This window comes from Pongo pygmaeus, chromosome 13, assembly GCF_028885625.2.
Source record: "Pongo pygmaeus isolate AG05252 chromosome 13, NHGRI_mPonPyg2-v2.0_pri, whole genome shotgun sequence".
NCBI classification, from domain to species: domain Eukaryota; kingdom Metazoa; phylum Chordata; class Mammalia; order Primates; family Hominidae; genus Pongo; species Pongo pygmaeus.
Window position 1 is genome coordinate 102,155,018 of NC_072386.2, and position 22,152 is coordinate 102,177,169.

Consider the following 22,152-nt stretch of genomic DNA (forward strand, 5'->3'; position numbering starts at 1 on the left):
ACAAGTTCAATGGAATAGCCAAGGAACTGAAGATGAATATAATTTTTGTTGTGGAGGCCAATGAAACTATAAGACCAGGGTGTTGAATGAATCATTCACATTAGAAACATTAAAGACACCTAGAATAATGACAGGACTAGAAGTGTAAAGAATACCATGAGCTAGGTACACAATTGTCCACGGATGTTGGGAAATGACCAGGTGGTTAGTAGATGATGAGTGGTAGAGAATGGTATGGCAATATGGCACAGCCTCAAAGGTGGAGGAATAATGTTTTGAAAATGATAATGGAAAGCAAGAAATGGCTTTCTCATCTCTGTGAGGTATATATATGTAGAGAAAATTATCAGCTTTTATATGAGAGGAAGTAGTATCATGCGGAGAAAGTTGGGTTTCAGTTAAGACAAAGGAGATGAAGAATGAGAAGAGTTTGCATAACAAGCAATGGATTCTACAGCGCAAAGTGGAAAGGGTTGACAGAAGGGGCAGTAGTGGGTAGAAAAGTGTAGTAAGTGAGGAAAACAGACAAGAGAACTGAAGAACTGAGAGTTGAAGAATGATACTAAAATGAGAGTCCTAGGTTCAAATCCTGACTCCCTAACTACCTGTGAGATTTGGCATGCTACATCACCTTTAGCATGAACTTTAGTTTCTTTATTTGTAAAACTGGGTTAATAAAACCTATTCATAGAATTGTAAGTAGCTAATATTATTTAGCAACTAGTAGGCAATCAATAAAAGGTATCAATTATTAGTAATAACAAATACATATAAACACCTTGTAGTATGCTTATACTGAAAACTTACAGTCCAGACTGATTTAAAAGCTGGTTAGATCCCAATGAGTTATACACTTTCAAAGGGTGAATTTCATGCTATATTAATTATGTCTTAATTTTAAAAGCTGGTTAGATCAATACACTTTTATAAGTTCAAGCATTTGTTATCAAATGAAGCATAATTTAAAACTGCCTACCTTCTATTTTGTTAAGAATTTTAATGAGTAAATGTTTTTCACCATCTGAGTCCATTCTTATTATAATCAGTACCTAGTCAAAAATAAAAATTTCATATATATGTGAATGATTATTCTTTTTCACAGTTTTGATACAGTGACAAAATAACAAACTTCAATTGGTCCTATGAAACTAATGACAATAAGATTACAAAGCAAATATTTCTGTTGTAAAAGATGTCAATACTTAAACACAAGGAATATATTCTGGTAAGATCAAATATCAGTGAAGAAAATATTTTGGGGTAGGGCATTCTTAGCATTCTTCAAGTATCCTCACATATGTGACTATCAACACATAGGTTGTCTCTGTTAGTGTTAAATTCAACTCACACGTTTAAATTTGTTGGAAAAAACCCGTGATCTGCTGCTATATTTTGCTACTTACCATTACAGTTTTGTGGGGGAGAGGTGGGAGAGCAAATCAGTTTCAATTTAAAATTTCTCACTTAGATTAAATTATCTTAATGACTTAAGAAACTTATTACCCAAGAAACTATAAAGTTGCGGTTAAGAAATAGGAGGCACAGAGCGAAAAATCAGAAAAAGGCCACAGTTTATATCTGGATTTTTAGTGTAAACTATTTGAAATGCTTTTCTGCTTGATAAGATTTTAAAAAGCAATTTCTGTTAAAACTTCATTAATACAACGTTTATATGCTTGATGTAGGGTAGGCAAATAATTGTGAATATATTCCAAGGCATAAACTAAATGTTTGTTTTGGTGGAATCATATGAGATTCTGGCTCGGTATTTTAAAATAAATCATTGAGTTCTATTATTATGTATATGTTCATGGACTTATATAAGTACCAGACAAAATTTCTGACAATTGGAGAACCAACCCATAGGAAAACTATGCATAATAAAAATTAAAGTTTGTTTGTTTATTTATTTAGAGACAGGGTCTGGCTCTTTTGCCCAGGCTGGAGTGCAGTGGAACAATCATGGCTCACTGCAGCCTCACCCTCCTGGGCTCAAGAGATCCTCCCACCTCAGCCTCCCTAATAAGTGGAACTACAGGTGCACACCACCATGCCTGGCTAATTTAAAAATTTTTTTATAGAGACAAGGTCTCACTATGTTGCCCACACTGGTAAAGTATTTTTAAATTTGAGACATGAATAATGATGCAAATCATCCTTTCTATGGGTCTGATTCTGTTCTGTTACTGTATTCAAGGACTAAACCATAAAGGGATTAAGTAGTATAGACTACTTCATAATTTTAAAGTTAAATGCAAAAACGTATCTTACATCCAATTCTTACTTCAACTGATTATTTTACCTGCTTTATTCCAATACTTAACCTTAATTTGCTGTTGACTTTGCATCCAACTTAGTATCTGACATTGCAATTCTTGTATCTTGTAGTTGGTTTCAGGCTTTTTCCCCCTAATAAACTGTACAATCTCCAGCTGTCTCCAAATGTCACCCAAGTAGGGGCCTAAAATGCTGTTGTAGATATCTTTTGCCTTTGACAAATATCCTATTGAAGCAAAATTAGAAAAAAATTGCCTAAGTATTTGTTTTTTAAGAAACTCCGTGTTGAAAAAGGCTTAAAGAAAATAAGTCAAAGCAGAGACAGTTAAAATTTCCTTTAACTGTTTTCTGATTTTGATCAAAGATATTGACAAATAAAAACTAATAAAAACTTTAAAACTGAGTGAAGCTTAAAAATATGTACCACATATCTCTTTTTAAGCTGCATATATACATTAATATATGCTACACACTCTCTGAATATATAACCTATCCTGCCTCCTGGCTTGTTGAATGCTATTGCACTCTTCTTCAATCCCAGGATCTATATTTACATGGAAGTCCTGTTGAAGTGCTACTTAAGTGGAATTTTCTTGGTATTTTATCTGTACAACTTTTGTACTTGATATCTGCTTATTTATGTATATCACTTAGCCTATAAGCTCTTTCAGGGTAGAACATGTGGTATTTATACATATTTAATTCATATGGCTGCTAAAACAGCAGTGCCTAATTCAGGCTCACTAAGGGCATTTTTAAACACAGATTCATCCTTGAACGTTCATATTCAGTACATCTAGATTATGTTCTAATGATTTCTATGTCTAAAAAGCTCTCCATGTGATTCTGCTGAATTTCACCAGAGTTACCACCAGAGCACCTGGCATGGTAACTTACATAGATCAGGTGTTTAATGAATATTTGGGTAACAAATGAAATAATAAATTTAAAAAATTTAATGTCTATGTACAAGTTTTATGTATGTATGCATATTAATTCTATTTTTATATTAAAATTGCTAGACTGATGGGCAGCTTAGAGACTGACTTATGTTCTTTCTGCCTTCTCATCTTCAGACCTCCTCCTGATTCTCCATATTGCCATGAGAATTAACCTTTTGAAAAATAAATGTAATCCAGTAGCATCCCTGAAATTCTTTTGTGTAGCTTAAAGGGCTCTCCATGATTTGGCTTTTTCTTATTTCTCCAGGCCTAGCTCCTGTTTGCCTTCTACCTTGTCCTCTTCAATCTAACCACATGGAACTGTTGGCAACATTTCCACTGGTACATTCCTCTGGGCTCTTAATTCTGCCTAGAATAGTCTTTTATACTGTATCTACTTGGCAAACTTCTACTTATTTTTTTTAAAACATATTCATCTTAAGGATAATAGTCTCCATCCTTCGTGCCACTACCATATATCTCTGTTGTAATACCTATCACATTCCATAATAAATACTGAATTTATTTCTGGGTTAAAGCCCAGAAGAGAAACTCTGTTATTTGAACCTAGAACTCACTACCTTGCCAGCTTGGGAGAGGGAGCAAACTGGAAGCTAGGAGAAAACACAGAATTCTGGCAGCCAGACCTCCATGGATTTTTTTTCCTCTGCCATTATACGGAGAGAAAGAAAGGACAACCTAACTTGATCTTGGCTTTCAAGAGGTATAGAGGAAAGAGAAAGCCCTCTACTAAAAATGACCAAAGCAACTAGATTATTCATATGGCTTGATCCCTGGAGATTAAGACGTTAGTTTTCCAGCAAGAATCTTACTTTTATGGTATTCCTTGAGGTAGATAAATAGTAATGCCAAAGTATGATTTAGTAAATGCATTTCTTAGAGGAACAGAAAGAATTCAGTCCAAGTATAAAGCTCTCAGTGGTCTCACTTAACTAGGGTAAATTATAGACTACACTACTTAAAGATAAATATTGTTTAAGCCAACCTTCATAAATATTCTTTCTTTCTTTTTTTTTTTTTTTTTTGAGACGGAGTTTCACTGTTTTTGCCCAGGCTGGAGTGCAATGGCGCAATCTTGGCTCACTGCAGCCTGCGCCTCGCGGGTTCAAGTGATCCTTCTGCCTCAGCCTCCTGAGTAGCTGGGACTATAGGTGTGCACCACCACGCCAGGCTAATTTTTGTATTTTTAGTAGAGGCAGGGTTTCACCATGTTGGCCAGGCTGGTTTTGAACTCCTGACCTAAGGTGATCCACCCACCTCAGCCTCCCAAAGTGCTGGGATTACAAGCATGAGCCATGGCACCCAGCCCATAAATATTATTTATTTAATCCAAGGCTTTAGTAAGTATTGAGCATACCGTACTTGGCTAGATTATGCACTTGACCAAGTATTATTACTAAACTACAGCTACCTTTAGAAAGCCCAACCTTTAGAAAAGAACATGCTGTTCTTTCCTTCTTCAATTAAACCACTTGAGTGTTCATACTGGACCAGGTTGTCTTATCTCCATCCTCAGACAAGTAAGGATTAGGGGCTAAGAACCCTACTTTACAGTACCTAAACAAGCATAAGTGTGTAGTGTCACATGCCCTTTTATTTAGTCACCTGACTTCATTGTGCTTCTCAGCTTCTATAATAGATTGCTAGCTCTACAAACAGTGAAACTGGTTATTACTCATGATATTAAAACAGAATTTCAGAATCTAGAATATCTCAGGTCCCACTGCTTTAGAGGGAGTACATTTATGATTCACTGCTGCTCAATATTTACCAAAACTTTGGATTAGAAAAATAATATTTATGTCTGGATCATAAATAAGAGAAAATGTCTGGGTCTTAGATCGGAGGAAATTTGTTTTTACTTTATGTTTGAAATAGGTTCTGGGAACTCTAAATTATAAAACATAATTCCATAAACATACCATTATTAAACAAGTCTAGGCCAGGTGTGGTGGCTCACGCTTGTAATCCCAGCCCTTTGGGAGGCCAAGGCAGATGGATCACCTGAGGTCAGGAGTTCAAGTGCAGCCTGGCCAACATGGTGAAACCCTGTCTCTACTAAAAATACAAAATTAGCCAGGCATGGTGGCGGGTGCCTGTAATTCTAGCTTCTTGGGGGGCTGAGGCAGGAGAATGGCATGAACCCAGGAGGCAGAGGTTGCAGGTTGCAGTGAGATCACACCTCTGCACACCTACCTGGGCAACAAAGCAAAACTCTGTCTCAAAAAAAAAAAAAAAAAAAAGTCTAAATAATCTTGCAATAAGGGGCCTAAAGCAGTAATGTAGTAAGACAGACATTTTAATTTTGATAGGTTATAAAAAATTCCAAAATCTTAGAAATTTCCAATATGTTCAAAATAGTTTGATTTTATTACCCAAGTAATTCATATACTAATATAGACATGACTAAAAAAGAAATTGCAAAAGATCTTACTCCTTATAGTTATATTTTACATAGCAAAGACTCAAAGCCACAAACATGCAACGAGGACCCAAAATGTTTATGGCAAAATGTCAAATCTGAATTTAAAAAGTCATGCCTGATAATGATTATACAATCAAATCTGCTAGATTAGAGAATCCTAAACCTATTTTTCTAGGTGATGATAGTGTTTAGGACAATTTCTTTTAATGAATACAAGCAGAATAAAATGTATATATTTCATTAGAATTATGTCAAAATGTATGTAATGCTTAATATAATAGAAACGAAGGCTACATCATTTCATATAAGGTGTATCTTTTTCAGAAAAGTAAGTTATTTCAGATGAAATATTTAATAGGAAGAAAAGAGGAAATAAAATATTCCCCACCAACCCAGTGCTGTGTCCAAGCTGCATGTTAAAAGGACATCTCTAATTGTTACCAGAAGATGTAAGACAGCAGCATGCTTGAAAGTCATTTCTCTTTCATCAATTGTACCTAAGTAAGCAAAAATATATTTTAAAACATAGACTATATATTACAGTTTTAGAATATGTATCAGAATCTGCCTAATAATGGGAGCTAACATTCATTATTGAGTGCTTACTATATGCCAGGCTGTATATAAGCTGGCTATTTCATTGAATCCATAACAATAATCCCACCAGACAAGTTTATTATGATCCAAATTTTATGAATGAGGAAATAGTATTAATGAGGTTAAGTAACTGTCCAAGGTCAGTTAGTGAGTAAATGGTAGAGCTGTCATTTAAACTCAGCTAACCTGAGAATTCATGCCCTTGTTGCTTCCAAAGAATATTCAGTTATTTCTACTCCTATTGGGAAAAAGAGTCAATGATTCCCAGTTATGAAACAAGAATAAAAATAAATTCATAACTTGCCAACTGATTAAGATAAAAGTAGAGGATCATAACATGAAGAAATAGCTTGAAATGGAGGTAGACACCTAGGAATATTTATTCAAAGGTATAACTCAAACAAGAGATAAACTCACAGGGACAGGCTAATTGCCTAATTGTGTTCCATTTAGTTCCAGAGCTTTTTTGAATGATAGACTGGATTTTTCTGCATATAAAAGTGAGACCAAGAAGATGGGATTCTAGACCCCCTGCCCCAATTTAACCAGAGAAGCTCTACTTTTCTTTTTCATATATTGGGATCTCATGAAATATTTATTTGAACAAAGAATTCTGCTAAAAAGTTTGCAAATTGATGATCTATTCAATGAAGATCAAGGCAAATGTGTAGTAGGGAATTAACAGACAACAGGAAAGCCAATTATGGGTAGTATATTCAACCCCTAGAAGGACTTATGGGAACAAGTCAATCACGACCTGCAAGAGATGAGAATAGGGTAGAGAAAACATATTTGGGGAATTGGAAATGTAAAAATGCTTGGAAAATGGAGTACATACTAGGAAACTAGTTGTAGGAAATGGTCTGACTTCTTTTAGTCTAGGTTTACTTAATCGTTACTTGTAGGCTTAGTTTTATCTCAATTCTGGGACCAATGAAAGAATATTAAGTATAACAACTATTCACTTGCTCGGGATTAATGCAATATTATTCCAATTGGATACCCAAAACCATGTCCCTTTTTTGTCCTCTATTATACTTCATACATACTTATGCTGTATATTTTATAATAATCATCATTCTGCTCAATGATGTTCAAAGCCTTTAGAAGCTCAACCCATATTCAGCTAATTTAAAACCTCAGAATTACAGGACTGAAACTATAACCAGAACACATGAGTTTTTATTTTATGTAAGTCTTGTCTGCTATCATAAAGGCCAGTTTGCTGACAATTGTTCTTTTCTATCCAGTATAATCATTACCAGAATGCCAGCTCCCCAAAGTGTTGACCTTGATGCCTTTCTGTGGCTCAGGTATTTCAAGTAGTAAACTATGGATTAACACCTTCCTCTCAGATCAGGTATTCTATCTCAGTAATACTACTGTGACCTCGAGGTTTTGGTGACTAAAATGTTGCTCCCCTCAAAGGCTGGGCACTCTATATGGAAGAAGATTAGATTCAACTTTTTTTTCATTTGTAAAAGAGAGTTAACCTTTAAAAAAATATATAGGACATCTAAGTTTAATGAATTTAGAAAACAGACTTTAAAAATAAATTAAGTAGATTCCAGGTAAGATGGAGTAAGTATACTCCACCCTGTCTCTTCCATTGAATACAACTATAAACACAAAACAGAATACATGAAACAGCTATCTGAAAACTCTAAAAGGTAAATGGTAGCAAGTGGACTGGGGAAGGAGATCAGATTTCAAAATGCCACCAAACAAGTGGTGAGTTTCCTATTTTTTCCGCTTCTTGTATTTACTGGCTTAGACTAAAGCAGCCCAAGGCCCAGAAGTGATTACCACCATGTGGACAGAAAGAACTCTAAGAGAAGTCCTCATTTTGTCTAATATAGAAAACTAGGTTGATGTTTTTTTGCTTTCAGAATTTTCAAAATGTTAACTCATTGTCTTTTCATTTATATTATTTATGTCAAAAAATCCCACGTCACCCTTATCTTTGCTTCCTGCATGTGGCATGTCTTTTTGTTCCTCTGGCTCCTCCTACAGTTCTCTTTTTATTATTGGCTTTGAGCAATTTGATTATGTGGACCTTCTTTGAGTCTCTTGTACTAAGTATTCATTGAGATTTTTGTATCTGTGGGTTTGTAGTTTTCATTAAGTTTAGAAAGATTTCAGTCATTATTTCTTCAAATATTTTTTCCATTTACTCTCTTTTCTCCTCTCTTTTGAGAGGAGAATTCTTTTGAGAATGCTAATTACAGTATGTTAGGCTACTACTTTAAGTTGTTCCACAGCCTACTGATGCTCTTTTCTTTTATTTCTTTTTCATTCTTTCACGCTTTACAGTTTTTGCAGTGATTATTTCTATTGCTGTGCTTTCAAGTTAACTAATTATTTCTTCTGCAATATTTAATCTGCCATTAATCGCATCCACTATATTTTTCATCTCATGCATTGCGGTTTAGTCTCTAGAAGTTTGATCTAGGTCTTTTTAAATGTCTCTGATTTTCAAACATACAGAAAACAGTAATAAGAAGTGTCAGTGTCCTTTTCTGGTCATTCTAATGTCTTTGTTGATTCTGGGTTTGTTTTGATTTATTGTTCTCATTATGGATTGTACTTTCCTGCCTCTTTGTATACTTCATGATCTTATTGGATGCCAGACATTGTGACTGTTACCTTGTTGGGTATTCTTGTATTCATATCAATCCTCTTGTGCTTTATGATGGGATGCAGCTAAGTTCCTTGGAGATAGTTTGATCCTTGGGGTATTGCTTTGTGATTTGTTAGGCAGGTTCAGAGCAGTGCTAAGTCTAGGGATAATTATCCCCCACTACTGAGGCAAGATTTTTCTGAGTACTCTCCTTAATCCTCTATGAATTACAAGTTTTTCTAGTCTAGCTGGTGGGAACAGCCACTATTCCTGCCCTGTGTGAATGCAGCATAGTAGTCCCTCTAGTCCTTTCAGATGGTTTGTTTCTCCAACTCCAGGTAGTTTCCTCACATATATTCTTTGTTTGTTTTTGTTTTTGTTTTTGTTTTGAGATGGAGTCTCACTCTGTCGCCCAGGCTGGAATGCAGTGGTGTGATCTCAGCTCACTGCAACCTCTGCCTCCCAGGTTCAAGCGATTCTCCTGCCTCAGCCTCCCAAATAGCCAAGATTACAGGTGCCCGCCACCACACCAGGCTAATTATTGTATTTTTAGTAGAGATGGGGTTTCACCATGTTGGCTAGGCTGGTCTCGAACTCCTGAACTCAGGTGATCCATCTGCCTTGGCCTCCCAAAGTGCTGGGATTACAGGCATGAGTCACTGTGCCTAGCAACCTCACATATATTCTTTGATCAATCATCTGCTGAATACTCGAGGGAGAGGCTCTGCACAATTCTATACTCTCTGTGCGAAGCTCTCTGCTCTCTAACATTCTATTTTGAATTCTTATCTGTCTTGGTCTCCCTGGACTCTTACCTCCTGTTTCCTCAACTTAAATTGTCTACCAGGCTCTGCCTCAGGTAACTCTCCCTACACCATGGCCTGGCAATTCTTTCAAGGCAGTTAGCTAGGGTGATGGTAGGGCTCATTTCACTCATTTCCTCTCTCTCAGGAACCACTGTTCTTCATTGCCTGATGTCCAGGGTCTTAAAAACTGGTTTACTGTATTTTGTCTTTGTCTTTTTTGTTGTTATTTCTGGTAGGAGGGTAAATCTAGTCCCTGTTACTCCATCTTGGCAGAAATAAAAAGTCTAGGATTGACTTTAATTAATCTAGTTTTTGACCTCCTTTTTTGGGAGGAGACTGAGTGGTTCATATGCTGACAATAGTAAAGTTAATTTAGTTTCTGGAATAGGAATCTGTCAAGTAATATATGTCAATTAGGAGTTTCACTGAGAAGTAATGCCAGGTGATATTTCTTACCTTTTTCTCTACTTAGCTGATCCTCCAGTATTGGTTTGGCTGGGTATCATAAGTTGAATTACAGTCATGCCATCATCTATAACTAATTTCTGAATCTTCTATACCCAATTTTTACTAATTTGATACAAGAATTTCTAAACATATCTTTTTAAATAATGTGACTTTTATTTGCACTCACCTTGGTGAACAGCATCACTTACTACTTTTTCTTGTTCCTTTAAGAGAAACCTTGTTTGGTCAAAAATAACAGTGGCAAATTTCCAATTAGCAGTAGGGAGAGTACAGCAGGATACAAGGTTTTTTAAGATAGGAGAAGCTGCTGCTTCGAGGAGGCAAAATGCTTGGCACTGACTATCTGCAAAAATAAAAGCATTAATGGCAGTGTTTTAATAAAGATGGTATGCTCTTTTTGATGAACCAATTAAATGTTATTTCATGGAAATCTGAACTATCTGAATTATTTTCTGAGTTAAAAATAACGAGATTGTATAAAAACTTATTTTAAGATACTTATTCTAAATAAACTAATAAAAACAAACATGGAATTATATAATTTTATGGCTATATTATTTATTTATTTATTCATTGAGACAGAGTCTTGCTCTGTTGCTAGGCTGGAGTGTAGTGGCGCCATCTCGGCTCACTGCAACCTCCGCCTCCCGGATTCAAGCTATTCTCCTGCCTCAGCCTCCTGAATAGCTGGGACTATAGGCGTGCACCACCACGCCCAGCTAATTTTTGTATTTTTAGTAGCGACGGGGTTTCATCATATTGTCCAGGATGGTCTCGATCTCTTGACCTCATGATCCGCCCACCTTGGCCTCCCAAAGTGCTGGAATTACAGGTGTGAGCCACCGCGCCTGGCCTATATTATTTATTAGAGAGGATTTATTCCATAATTAACTTGACATGGCAAATATAAAGACCCATATAAAGAGAACTGCATTTTTTTCTTTGCCATTCTCCTCTGTTAGCATACAATCTTAAGCCAAACAATGAAAAATTTTTTCCAGTTATCACTAGAATAACATATTTAAAAATTTGCATAATCATCTAGAGAACAAAAGAATGAAAAGATACTTGAGAACCTGGGTCATATTTCCTTATTGATTTTAATAACGAATCTGATGTTCTTAAGCAGGCTGTTCTTTAGGAGTCAAAGAATACTCTTCTTTATAGCATAACAAAAAAATCAATACAGGAATCAATAGTAACTTATTTACATCACTCTGATAGCAGGTAAGAGAACAGAGAAAGCATGATTAGCAGTTCATTTTCCAGACTGGGCAGAAGAGTCCGAGGAGGTACAGTTGTTCTCAGATTGATATAGGGAAGCAGCAGCAGTTTAAATGAAAGAAGAAATAACACTGAGTTGCTTGGGTAGGGCAATGGGGAGAGGCAGGGGTAGTGAACAGGGCATTCCAGGTTGGGATATAACTTGAAAGTAGGAGTGGAATGAAGAAATATCTGAAACAAGTGAAGAAAATGACATGGAAAATGAGGTATGTCCTAGCTATCTAGGAAAGGACTTTCAAACTAAGCAAATCTGAATGCATTTTAAAAGCATATAACATACCTGATGCTTGAATTTCAATGACATTATCTGTTCCCCTTTCCTGATTTATTTCCTCCAGGGTTTTATTAATATGAACAATAGGACTTTCTTCTGGAAGTGTCAAAGAACATGCTTCTTTATCTTGAACTTCCAATAAAAAATATAAATTTGTATTGTTCAAGAGAAACTTAATGTTGTTTTACCTTAATTTTTTTTCTAAAATATGATCACAGTTGTTAAATTTCTTCATTGAAACACATCAGTATTAAAGTGAACAACTATTCAGATCAATGGACCTAACACTGCTAGGTAGGAAGATGAATGGTAAAAATGGAAAAAACTTTGGTATCAGATCAGTATTTTGAGCTCAGTTCTGACTCAGTTTCCTCATATGTAAAATATAGATAAATATATCTGCTTTAAACACCAAGTACAGTTTCTGACACAGAAGGTATGTACCGTTCTACTTAATTTCTCTGTGACTTTCCACATACCCTTTCTTCTACTACTAACCCTCTTCTCTGCCCCAAACCTTCCCTATTTCCATCTTTTTTTAACCAGGCCAATTCTTTTTCTTTTCTTTTTTTTTAAGACAGGGTCTCCCTCTGTCACCCCCGGAATGCATTGGTATGATCAGGGTTCACTGCAGCCTTGACCTCTTGGGCTCAAGCAATCCTCCCACCTCAGCCTCCCAAGTAGCTGGGAGCACAGGCATGCACCACCATCCTGGGCTAATTTATCTTTTAAATTTATTATTATTATTATTTTGGTAGAGATAGGGTCTCCCTGTGTTGTCCAGGCTGGTCTCAAACTCCTGGGCTCAAGGGATCTGCCTACCCAAAGTGCTGGGATTACAGGCACGAGCTACCATGCCTGACCTGGGCCTAGTCTTACTGCTGCACCCTGCAGGTCTCAGGCATCTTCTATAAAAAGTCATATGTAACTGCCCACCCTACTTCCAGGCCAGCAAAGGGCTCCTCCTTTTGTTTCTTCAGCACTCTGTGAAGACTTCTTTACTGGTACTTGCCACATTGAATTGAAATGATCTATCTGCATATCTGACCTACTTTATTATACTGTGAGCTTCTCAAGGTCAGCAACAGCATCATATTTATCTCTAATATGTAATTTAGTGCCAGGCACAAAGTATCTAATAAATGTTAGTTTTTTTTTCTGTCCTAGGTATTACAGAGGATTTCTTCTTTCCTAAGTATTATAGAGGATTTACACATAAACACAGATACACATAAAAATCTAGTTATTTTAACCATATAGTAGTATTATCCATCAGTAATATGATTACAAAATAATTCCAGAAACACATTACCATCTTTACATACATGGTTAAAAATATAATAATGCACTATATTCTAAACTAGATTAAAATGCTATTTTCAAGTAATACTTTCAATTAACCATAAATAATTAGAATAGATATGATCAAATAATATTAATTATTAAAATTTTTGAGGGGGGTCTAAGAATTTATAGTATTTCTTGCCTCTGAATTAACTGTAAAATAAGACAAAAAGTAAAATATACACCAAAATATTAAGACAGGGTCTCCCTCTGTCACCCAGGCTGGAGTGCATTGGTATGATCTATTAAAGGCTAAGTTGGGGAATAGAATTTAGTTTGAGAGTCAAATGAGCTTGCTAACTAAACACCAGAATTAGACAGAGTTACCCACCCAGTCCTAGGGTATGCTGGACTGGGATAGGATACCCCATTGGGCCCAGGGAGGGCGGGGGAGGTCAGGGGCACTGCCCAGAAAAGAGTCATGACATAGAAAAACCAAGGCGAATTCCTGTTCTTCCTGGGCAACCATTCCCACAGCTTATGTCCAATTTATTATTTTGACTTTACAATTCAGATCATTCTTTCCATCCCCTCTGGAGAGATGTATAAAAAGGTAAAGACACCAAGAACTTAACACTTAATTGAGGAAACATCAGGAGTACAGAGCATTCCCTTATAACATTAATGTTCTTTTAATTGTTTAGTAAATGAATGGCTAATTTGTTAAATAAGAAAAGATAAAATAATATTTAAAGATTTCAGAATTTTGTGATCTTTTCTATTTTTATTCTTTTTTACATTTCCTCCTTTCTTGCTGCTTTCCCTCACTTTCTGTTGATAATATACCCTATCATAAGCATTATCACCACTATTGCAACCAGAAGATGTCAGTGTTAATTTTGGGGTGGATTCCTTTTTTGCACCAAATATAAATAGAATCAGAAAACGTGAACAAATCTGAGAATAACAAATCTTTGAAAAATTCTTATTTTTGTATCACATTTGTAAAATAGTTATTTATATTTTGCTTATTTTTATGCAGAAGTGATGCTTCAATTATGGTCCAAATATTGGTTAGAAAAAGCTCAGTTACATACAGAATTGTTATCTGGTAAGGTAAGTTATAAGGTGGCCAAACTATTACATAAAAAGTAACTTTAAGTTGCATATGTAGAAATAGAAAAGATCACAAAATTCTGAAATCTTTAAATATTATTCTGCATTTTTACCATGAAAAATGCACTGATTGACACAATAATATTACTTTTTAAAAAATGACAGCTCACCATAACCTCAAACTCCCGGGCTAAGGCATCTGCCCACCAGTAGCTGAGATCACATGTGTGTGCCACCACACTTGGCTAATTTTAGAGATGGGGTCTCATTATGTTGCTCAGGCTGGTCTCAAACTCTTGACCTCAAACAATCCTCCTGCCTCGGCCTTCCAAAGTTCTGGGATTAGAGGTGTGAGCCAGCATGCCCAGCCCCAGTAATATTACTTTAAGCAGATTTATAAAAGGCTGTCACATCTTTTGGAAAAATAAATATAACCTTCATGACATTAAGAACTGAAGATCTTGTGTCTATTAATAGTCTATGAGACAGTAAGACCTAACTGTCTCTAAGTCACATAAATATTTTTGTATTCTTTAACTGTGAAATGTGGTAATACTACCTACTTTGATTCCTTGACAATGTTTCTAAACAGATTAAATATGACAATAGATGTAAAAGTGCTTTATAAAGCATAAAGATACCTGTATTTATGATAATATTATTAACCTTATGAAGAAAGAAAGAATAGGATTTATCAAACAAATTGATCATTAGAAAATATTTCTGGTGTTTCTGAATGTAACAATATATAAATATCGAAAGTTTCCAATGTCCCTAGTCATTAGGTTGCATCAATGTGTACTGGATTTTAGGAATAAACAATAGCAGCCAATAAAAAAATAAATATTGTTGTATTTATTTCATTAGGGCAACCTATGTCAAACTTATTCTGGAATGCCTTTTCATTTTTACGAGAAGTAAAATGATATGACACATTATATTACCTTTGATGTGGCTGTAAGCAGTGAATATAAGACAGTCACAACTCAAACAGAAACTGTTAGGTAATGTTAGAAAGAAACAATTAAGTAGACAAAGTTTTCTTTCAAGTACACATAAAAATATAATTTAAAATACTGAGACAGGACTGACAGCTAAAACAGAAAAAAGAATGGCAGAGACCAACAAGTTAGAGATACTGTGAATTTGTAAGGCCATGTTGTAGAAAGCAAGTTTTACAAATAGTGGCTTTTGTTATAAATTCAAATGCATTTTTAGACTTTTTGAAACATATGTATCTATATCTAAATCATGCCTATATATCCATATCTATCTGTATACAAGAAGTATCAAGAGTCAATGACATTTTCCTTGACTACAAAAAATAACATAATTTTATCTAGAAGAACTTTATCTCCTTGCCTTCTATAATAAATTATGTACTTAGTCCTTGAGCCTACCATATCTATGGCAAAATATTATTAAATTACCTACCAAGTTTTTCATCACTGTTTGTGACTTCAGTCTTTGAGGTGCAAGTCTTATATTTATTTCGCAGCATAATAAAGTCGCTCAAAAGGTCCAAATCATTCTCTTGTTTTTTACCATTTTCAAAGGATGCTTTTTTAATTATTGAAGAGGAAGTTGATTTAATAGATGGTCCTGTGCAGTCAAGTTCAAAGTGATTGTTATTTTCTTTCTTTTGGATTATTCTGTTTACTGGTTCTTGGTCATTCTTTGGTTTTTCTTCTTTTGCTGCTCTTTTATCAGAGAAATAGTCATCAGAAAAACATAGATCTGGTACTTCTTTTGCCAGAGATGGACTCTTTTTTGGAAGTGATAAATGAGCATTTGTAGATTTTTCATCAATAAGTGCAATAGGTGAAGAATGACTTTTATGTTCTAGACATGCTGAAAACAGAAAATAAAAAACATACAAGTAACTTCCACACCTAAACGAGTGTTCTATTAGGTATTTGAATAACTTTTAGTTGTGGTTTCTTATTAATGTAATTTGGTCTTTACGAGTACTTTGTTTACTGCTTTGAAAATCAATTTTTGGTCTGAATAAAATAAATTTTTAAAAAGAATAAAAATTCAGCACCCTTTTTCTTACTATAGGAGCTAGTTTACCAAGCAAAGAAGACATTCCAGTAAAGCCCTTTTGCCGATAGGCTTATGAATCATACCCTTGGAGGTAACAGTTACTCCATGGGTCAAACACTTACCTACCAGGCAAGCCACAATGGAAAAAAATACTTGCAATACATATAACTGACAAAGGACTGTATCCAAAATATATAAAGAACTCTTATAACTCTATATTTAAAAAGGAACCCAATTAAAAATTTGGCAAAAGACTTGAACAATAGTTCACATAAGATATGCATATTCTACAAAATAGATGAATCTTGAAAACATGCTAAATGAAAGAAGTGTCACAAAAGGCCACATATTGTAGATTCCATTTATATAAAATGTCCAGAAAAGGCAAATCTATAGAGGGAGAACAGTGGGTCCAGAGCTGAGTAAAATGGGGAGTGACCACTAATGGGTACAGGATTTCTTTTGGGGATGGTACAAGTTTTCTAAAATGGTTTGTGGTGATGATTGCACAACTCAGGGCTTATATTAAAAACCATGGAATGGTTTACTTTAAATGAGGCAATTGTATGGTATGTGAAATGTATCTTGATGAAGCTGTTACAGGAATACCTCAGAGATACTGTGGGTTCAGTTCTGGACCATCACAATAAAGTAAATATGTTAAGGTGAGTCACGCAAATGTTTTGATTTCCCAGTACATATAAAAGTTATGTTTATGCTATACTGCAGTGTATTGTGTACAATAGCATTATGTCTAAACAAACAAGTACATACTTTAATTTTAAAATACTTCATAGCCCAAAAATGCTAATGATCATCTGAGCCTTTACCAAGTCATAAACTTTTTGCAAAGGGGGGGGTCTTTTTTCTTTTTGAGACATAGTCCTCCTCTGTAGCCCAGGTTGGAATGCAGTGCCACAATCATAGTTCACTGCAACCTCCAACTCCTGGGCCCAAGCAATCCTCCCACCAGCTGAGACTATAGGTGCATACCACCATGCCAGGCTTTTATTTTTATTTTTATTTTTAGGTGAGACAAAGTTTTGTTATGTTGCCAGGCTGATCTTGAATGCTTGGGCTCAAGTAATCCTCCCACATTGGCCTCCCAAGTGCTGGAATTACAGGTGTAAGCCACTGTACCCAGCTAGGGGGTCTTGTCTCAATGTTGACAGCTGCTGACTGTCAGAGTGATGGTTGCTAAAGGTTGGTGTGGCTGTGGAAATTTCTTAAACTAAGACAACAATGAAGTTTGCCACACTGACTGACTTTTCTTTTCACAAACGATTTTTCTGTAGCATGTGCTGTTTGACAGCACTTACCCAGTGTAGAACTTCTTTCAAAATTGGAGTCAAGGCCAGGAGCGTGGCTCATGCCTATAATCCCAGCACTTTGGGAAGGCCGAGGCAGGCGGATCACGAGGTCAAGAGATCGAGACCATCCTGGCCAACATGGTGAAACCCGTCTCTACTAAAAATACAAAAATTAGCTGGGTGTGGTGGCACGTGCCTGTAGTCCCAGCTACTCAGGAGGCTGAGGCAGGAGAATCACTTGAACCCGAGAGGCGGAGGGTACAGTGAGCCAAGATCATGCTACTGTACTTCAGCCTGGTGAGAGTGAGACTTGGTCTCAAAAAAAAAAAAATTGGAGTCAATCCTCTCCGACCCTGCCACTACTTTATCAATTAGGTTTATGGAATATTCCAAATCCTTTATTGTCATTACAACAATGTTCACAGAATCTTCACCAGGGATAGATTCTATCTCAAGAAACCATTTTCTAGTTCTTTTAATTGTGATGTTAGGGTGTCAATTTTGGATCTTTCTTGCTTTCTCTTGTGGGCATTTAGTGCTATAAATTTCCCTCTACACACTGCTTTGAATGTGTCCCAGAGATTCTGGTACATTGTGTCTTTGTTCTCGTTGGTTTCAAAGAACATCTTTATTTCTGCCTTCATTTCATTATGTACCCAGTAGTCATTCAGGAGCAGGTTGTTCAGTTTCCATGTAGTTGAGCAGTTTTGAGTGAGTTTCTTAATCCTGAGTTCTACTTTGATTGCACTGTGGTCTGAGAGACAGTTTGTTATAATTTCTGTTCTTTTACATTTGCTGAGGAGAGCTTTACTTCCAACTATGTGGTCAATTTTGGAATAGGTGTGGTATGGTGTTGAAAAAAATGTATATTCTGTTGATTTGGGGTGGAGAGTTCTGTAGATGTCTATTAGGTCTGCTTGGTGCAGAGCTGAGTTCAATTCCTGGGTATCCTTGTTAACTTTCTGTCTCGTTGATCTGTCTAATGTTGACAGTGGGGTGTTAAAGTCTCCCATTATTATTGTGTGGGAGTCTAAGTCTCTTTGTAGGTCACTCAGGACTTGCTTTATGAATCTGGGTGCTCCTGTATTGGGTGCATATATATTTAGGACAGTTAGCTCTTCTTGTTGAATTGATCCCTGTACCATTATGTAATGGCCTTCTTTGTCTCTTTTGATCTTTGTTGGTTTAAAGTCTGTTTTATCAGAGACTAGGATTGCAAGAGCAAACACATTCAAAAGCTAGCAGAAGGCAAGAAATAACTAAAATCAGAGCAGAACTGAAGGAAATAGAGACAAAAAAAACCCTTCAAAAAATTAATGAATCCAGGAGCTGGTTTTTTGAAAGGATCAACAAAATTGATAGACTGCTAGCAAGACTAATAAAGAAAAAAAGAGAGAAGAATCAAATAGATGCAATAAAAAATGATAAAGGGGATATCACCACTGATCCCACAGAAATACAAACTACCATCAGAGAATACTACAAACACCTCTATGCAAATAAACTAGAAAACCTAGAAGAAATGGATAAATTCCTCGACACATACACTCTCCCAAGACTAAACCAGGAAGAAGTTGAATCTCTGAATAGACCAATAACAGGATCTGAAATTGTGGCAATAATCAATAGCTTACCAACCAAAAAGAGTCCAGGACCAGATGGATTCACAGCCGAATTCTACCAGAGGTACAAGGAGGAACTGGTACCATTCCTTCTGAAACTATTCCAATCAATAGAAAAAGAGGGAATCCTCCCTAACTCGTTTTATGAGGCCAGCATCATCCTGATACCAAAGCCGGGCAGAGACACAACCAAAAAAGAGAATTTTAGACCAATATCCTTGATGAACATTGATGCAAAAATCCTCAATAAAATACTGGCAAACCGAATCCAGCAGCACATCAAAAAGCTTATCCACCATGATCAAGTGGGCTTCATCCCTGGGATGCAAGGCTGGTTCAATATACGCAAATCAATAAATGTAATCCAGCATATAAACAGAACCAAAGACAAAAACCACATGATTATCTCAATAGATGCAGAAAAGGCCTTGACAAAATTCAACAACCCTTCATGCTAAAAACTCTCAATAAATTAGGTATTGATGGGACGTATCTCAAAATAATAAGAGCTATCTATGACAAACCCACAGCCAATATCATACTGAATGGGCAAAAACTGGAAGCATTCCCTTTGAAAACTGGCACAAGACAGGGATGCCCTCTCTCACCACTCCTATTCAACATAGTGTTGGAAGTTCTGGCCAGGGCAATCAGGCAGGAGAAGGAAATAAAGGGCATTCAATTAGGAAAAGAGGAAATCAAATTGTCCCTGTTTGCAGACAACATGATTGTATATCTAGAAAACCCCGTTGTCTCAGCCCAAAATCTCCTTAAGCTGATAAGCAACTTCAGCAAAGTCTCAGGATACAAAATCAATGTACAAAAATCACAAGCATTCTTATACACCAATAACAGACAAACAGAGAGCCAAACCATGAGTGAACTCCCATTCACAATTGCTTCAAAGAGAATAAAATACTTAGGAATCCAACTTACGAGGGACATGAAGGACCTCTTCAAGGAGAACTATAAACCACTGCTCAATGAAATAAAAGAGGATACAAAGAAATGGAAGAACAGTCCATGCTCATGGGTAGGAAGAATCAATATTGTGAAAATGGCCATACTGCCCAAGGTAATTTATAGATTCAATGCCATCCCTATCAAGCTACCAATGACTTTCTTCACAGAATTGGAAAAAACTACTTTAAAGTTCATATGGAACCAAAAAAGAGCCCACATCGCCAAGTCAATCCTAAGCCAAAAGAACAAAGCTGGAGGCATCACGCTACCTGACTTCAAACTATACTACAAGGCTACAGTAACCAAAACAGCATGCTACTGGTACCAAAACAGAGATATAGATCAATGGAACAGAACAGAGCCCTCAGAAATAATGCCGCATATCTACAACTATCTGATCTTTGACAAACCTGAGAAAAACAAGAAATGGGGAAAGGATTCCCCATTTAATAAATGGTGCTGGGAAAACTGGCTAGCCATATGTAGAAAGCTGAAACTGGATCCCTTCCTTGCACCTTATACAAAAATTAATTCAAGATGGATTAAAGACTTAAACGTTAGACCTAAAACCATAAAAACCCTAGAAGAAAACCTAGGCATTACCATTCAGGACATAGGCATGGGCAAGGTCTTCATGTCTAAAACACCAAAAGCAATGGCAACAAAAGCCAAAATTGACAAATGGGATCTAATTAAACTAAAGAGCTTCTGCACAGCAAAAGAAACCACCATCAGAGTGAACAGGGAACCTACAAAATGGGAGAAAATTTTCGCAACCTACTCATCTGACAAAGGACTAATATCAAGAATCTACAATGAACTCAAACAAATTTACAAGAAAAAACAAACAACCCCCTCAAAAAGTGGGCAAAGGATATGAACAGACACTTCTCAAAAGAAGACATTTATGCAGCCAAAAGACACATGAAAAAATGCCCATCATCACTGGCCATCAGAGAAATGCAAATCAAAACCACAATGAGATACCATCTCACACCAGTTAGAATGGCAATCATTAAAAAGTCAGGAAACAACAGGTGCTGGAGAGGATGTGGAGAAATAGGAACACTTTTACACTGTTGGTGGGACTGTAAACTAGTTCAACCATTGTGGAAGTCAGTGTGGCAATTCCTCAGGGATCTAGAACTAGAAATACCATTTGACCCAGCCATCCCATTACTGGGTATATACCCAAAGGACTATAAATCATGCTGCTATAAAGACACATGCACACGTCATGTTTATTGCGGCACTATTCACAATAGCAAAGACTTGGAACCAACCCAAATGTCCATCAATGATAGACTGGATTAAGAAAATGTGGCATATATACACCATGGAATACTATGCAGCCATAAAAAATGATGAGTTCATGTCCTTTGTAGGGACATGGATGAAATTGGAAATCATCATTCTCAGTAAACTATCGCAAGGACAAAAAACCAAACACTGCATGTTCTCACTCATAGATGGGAATCGAACAATGAGAACACATGGACACAGGAAGGGGAACATCACACTCTGGGGACTGTTGTGGGGTGGGGGGAGGGGGGAGGGATAGCATTAGGAGATATACCTAATGCTAAATGGCGAGTTAATGGGTGCAGCACACCAGCATGGCACATGTATACATATGTAACTAACCTGCACATTGTGCACATGTACCCTAAAACTTAAAGTATAATAGTAATAAAAAAAAAAGAAACCATTTTCTTTGCCCATCCATAAGAAACAACTCCTCATTTGTTCAAGTTTTGACATGAGATTGCAGCAATTCAACCACACCTTCAGGCTCCACTTCTAATTCTAGTTTTCTTGCTATTTCCACCACATCTGTAGTTACATACTTGTACCACTAAAGTCTTGAACCCTTCAAAATCATGCATGAAGGTTCAAATCAACTTTTTTCAATCTTGCTAATGTTGATATTTTGGCCTCCTCCCAAGAATAAGGAATGTTCTTAATGGCATCTAGAATGGTGTATCCTTTGTCAAAAGTATTTCAATTGACTTTGACTAGATCCATCAGAGGAATCACTATCTATGGCAGCTCTGGCCTTATGAAATGTATTTCTTAAATAATAACACTAGAAAGTAGA

General features: G+C 36.2%; 1 protein-coding gene across 1 annotated transcript in view; it reads right to left on the bottom strand.

Moving 5' to 3' along the window:
• SHOC1 (shortage in chiasmata 1) overlaps window positions 1-22,152 on the bottom strand; it is a 113,043-nt gene that overhangs the window by 25,755 nt on the left and 65,136 nt on the right. Inside the window, exons 13-18 of the mRNA XM_054500512.2 lie at window positions 15,548-15,964; window positions 11,720-11,845; window positions 10,322-10,498; window positions 6,057-6,161; window positions 2,325-2,503; window positions 977-1,049 (exon numbers count right to left, since the gene is read on the bottom strand). Of these exons, the coding sequence (XP_054356487.1) occupies window positions 977-1,049; window positions 2,325-2,503; window positions 6,057-6,161; window positions 10,322-10,498; window positions 11,720-11,845; window positions 15,548-15,964 (1,077 nt within the window). The remainder of the gene's footprint in view (window positions 1-976; window positions 1,050-2,324; window positions 2,504-6,056; window positions 6,162-10,321; window positions 10,499-11,719; window positions 11,846-15,547; window positions 15,965-22,152) is intronic.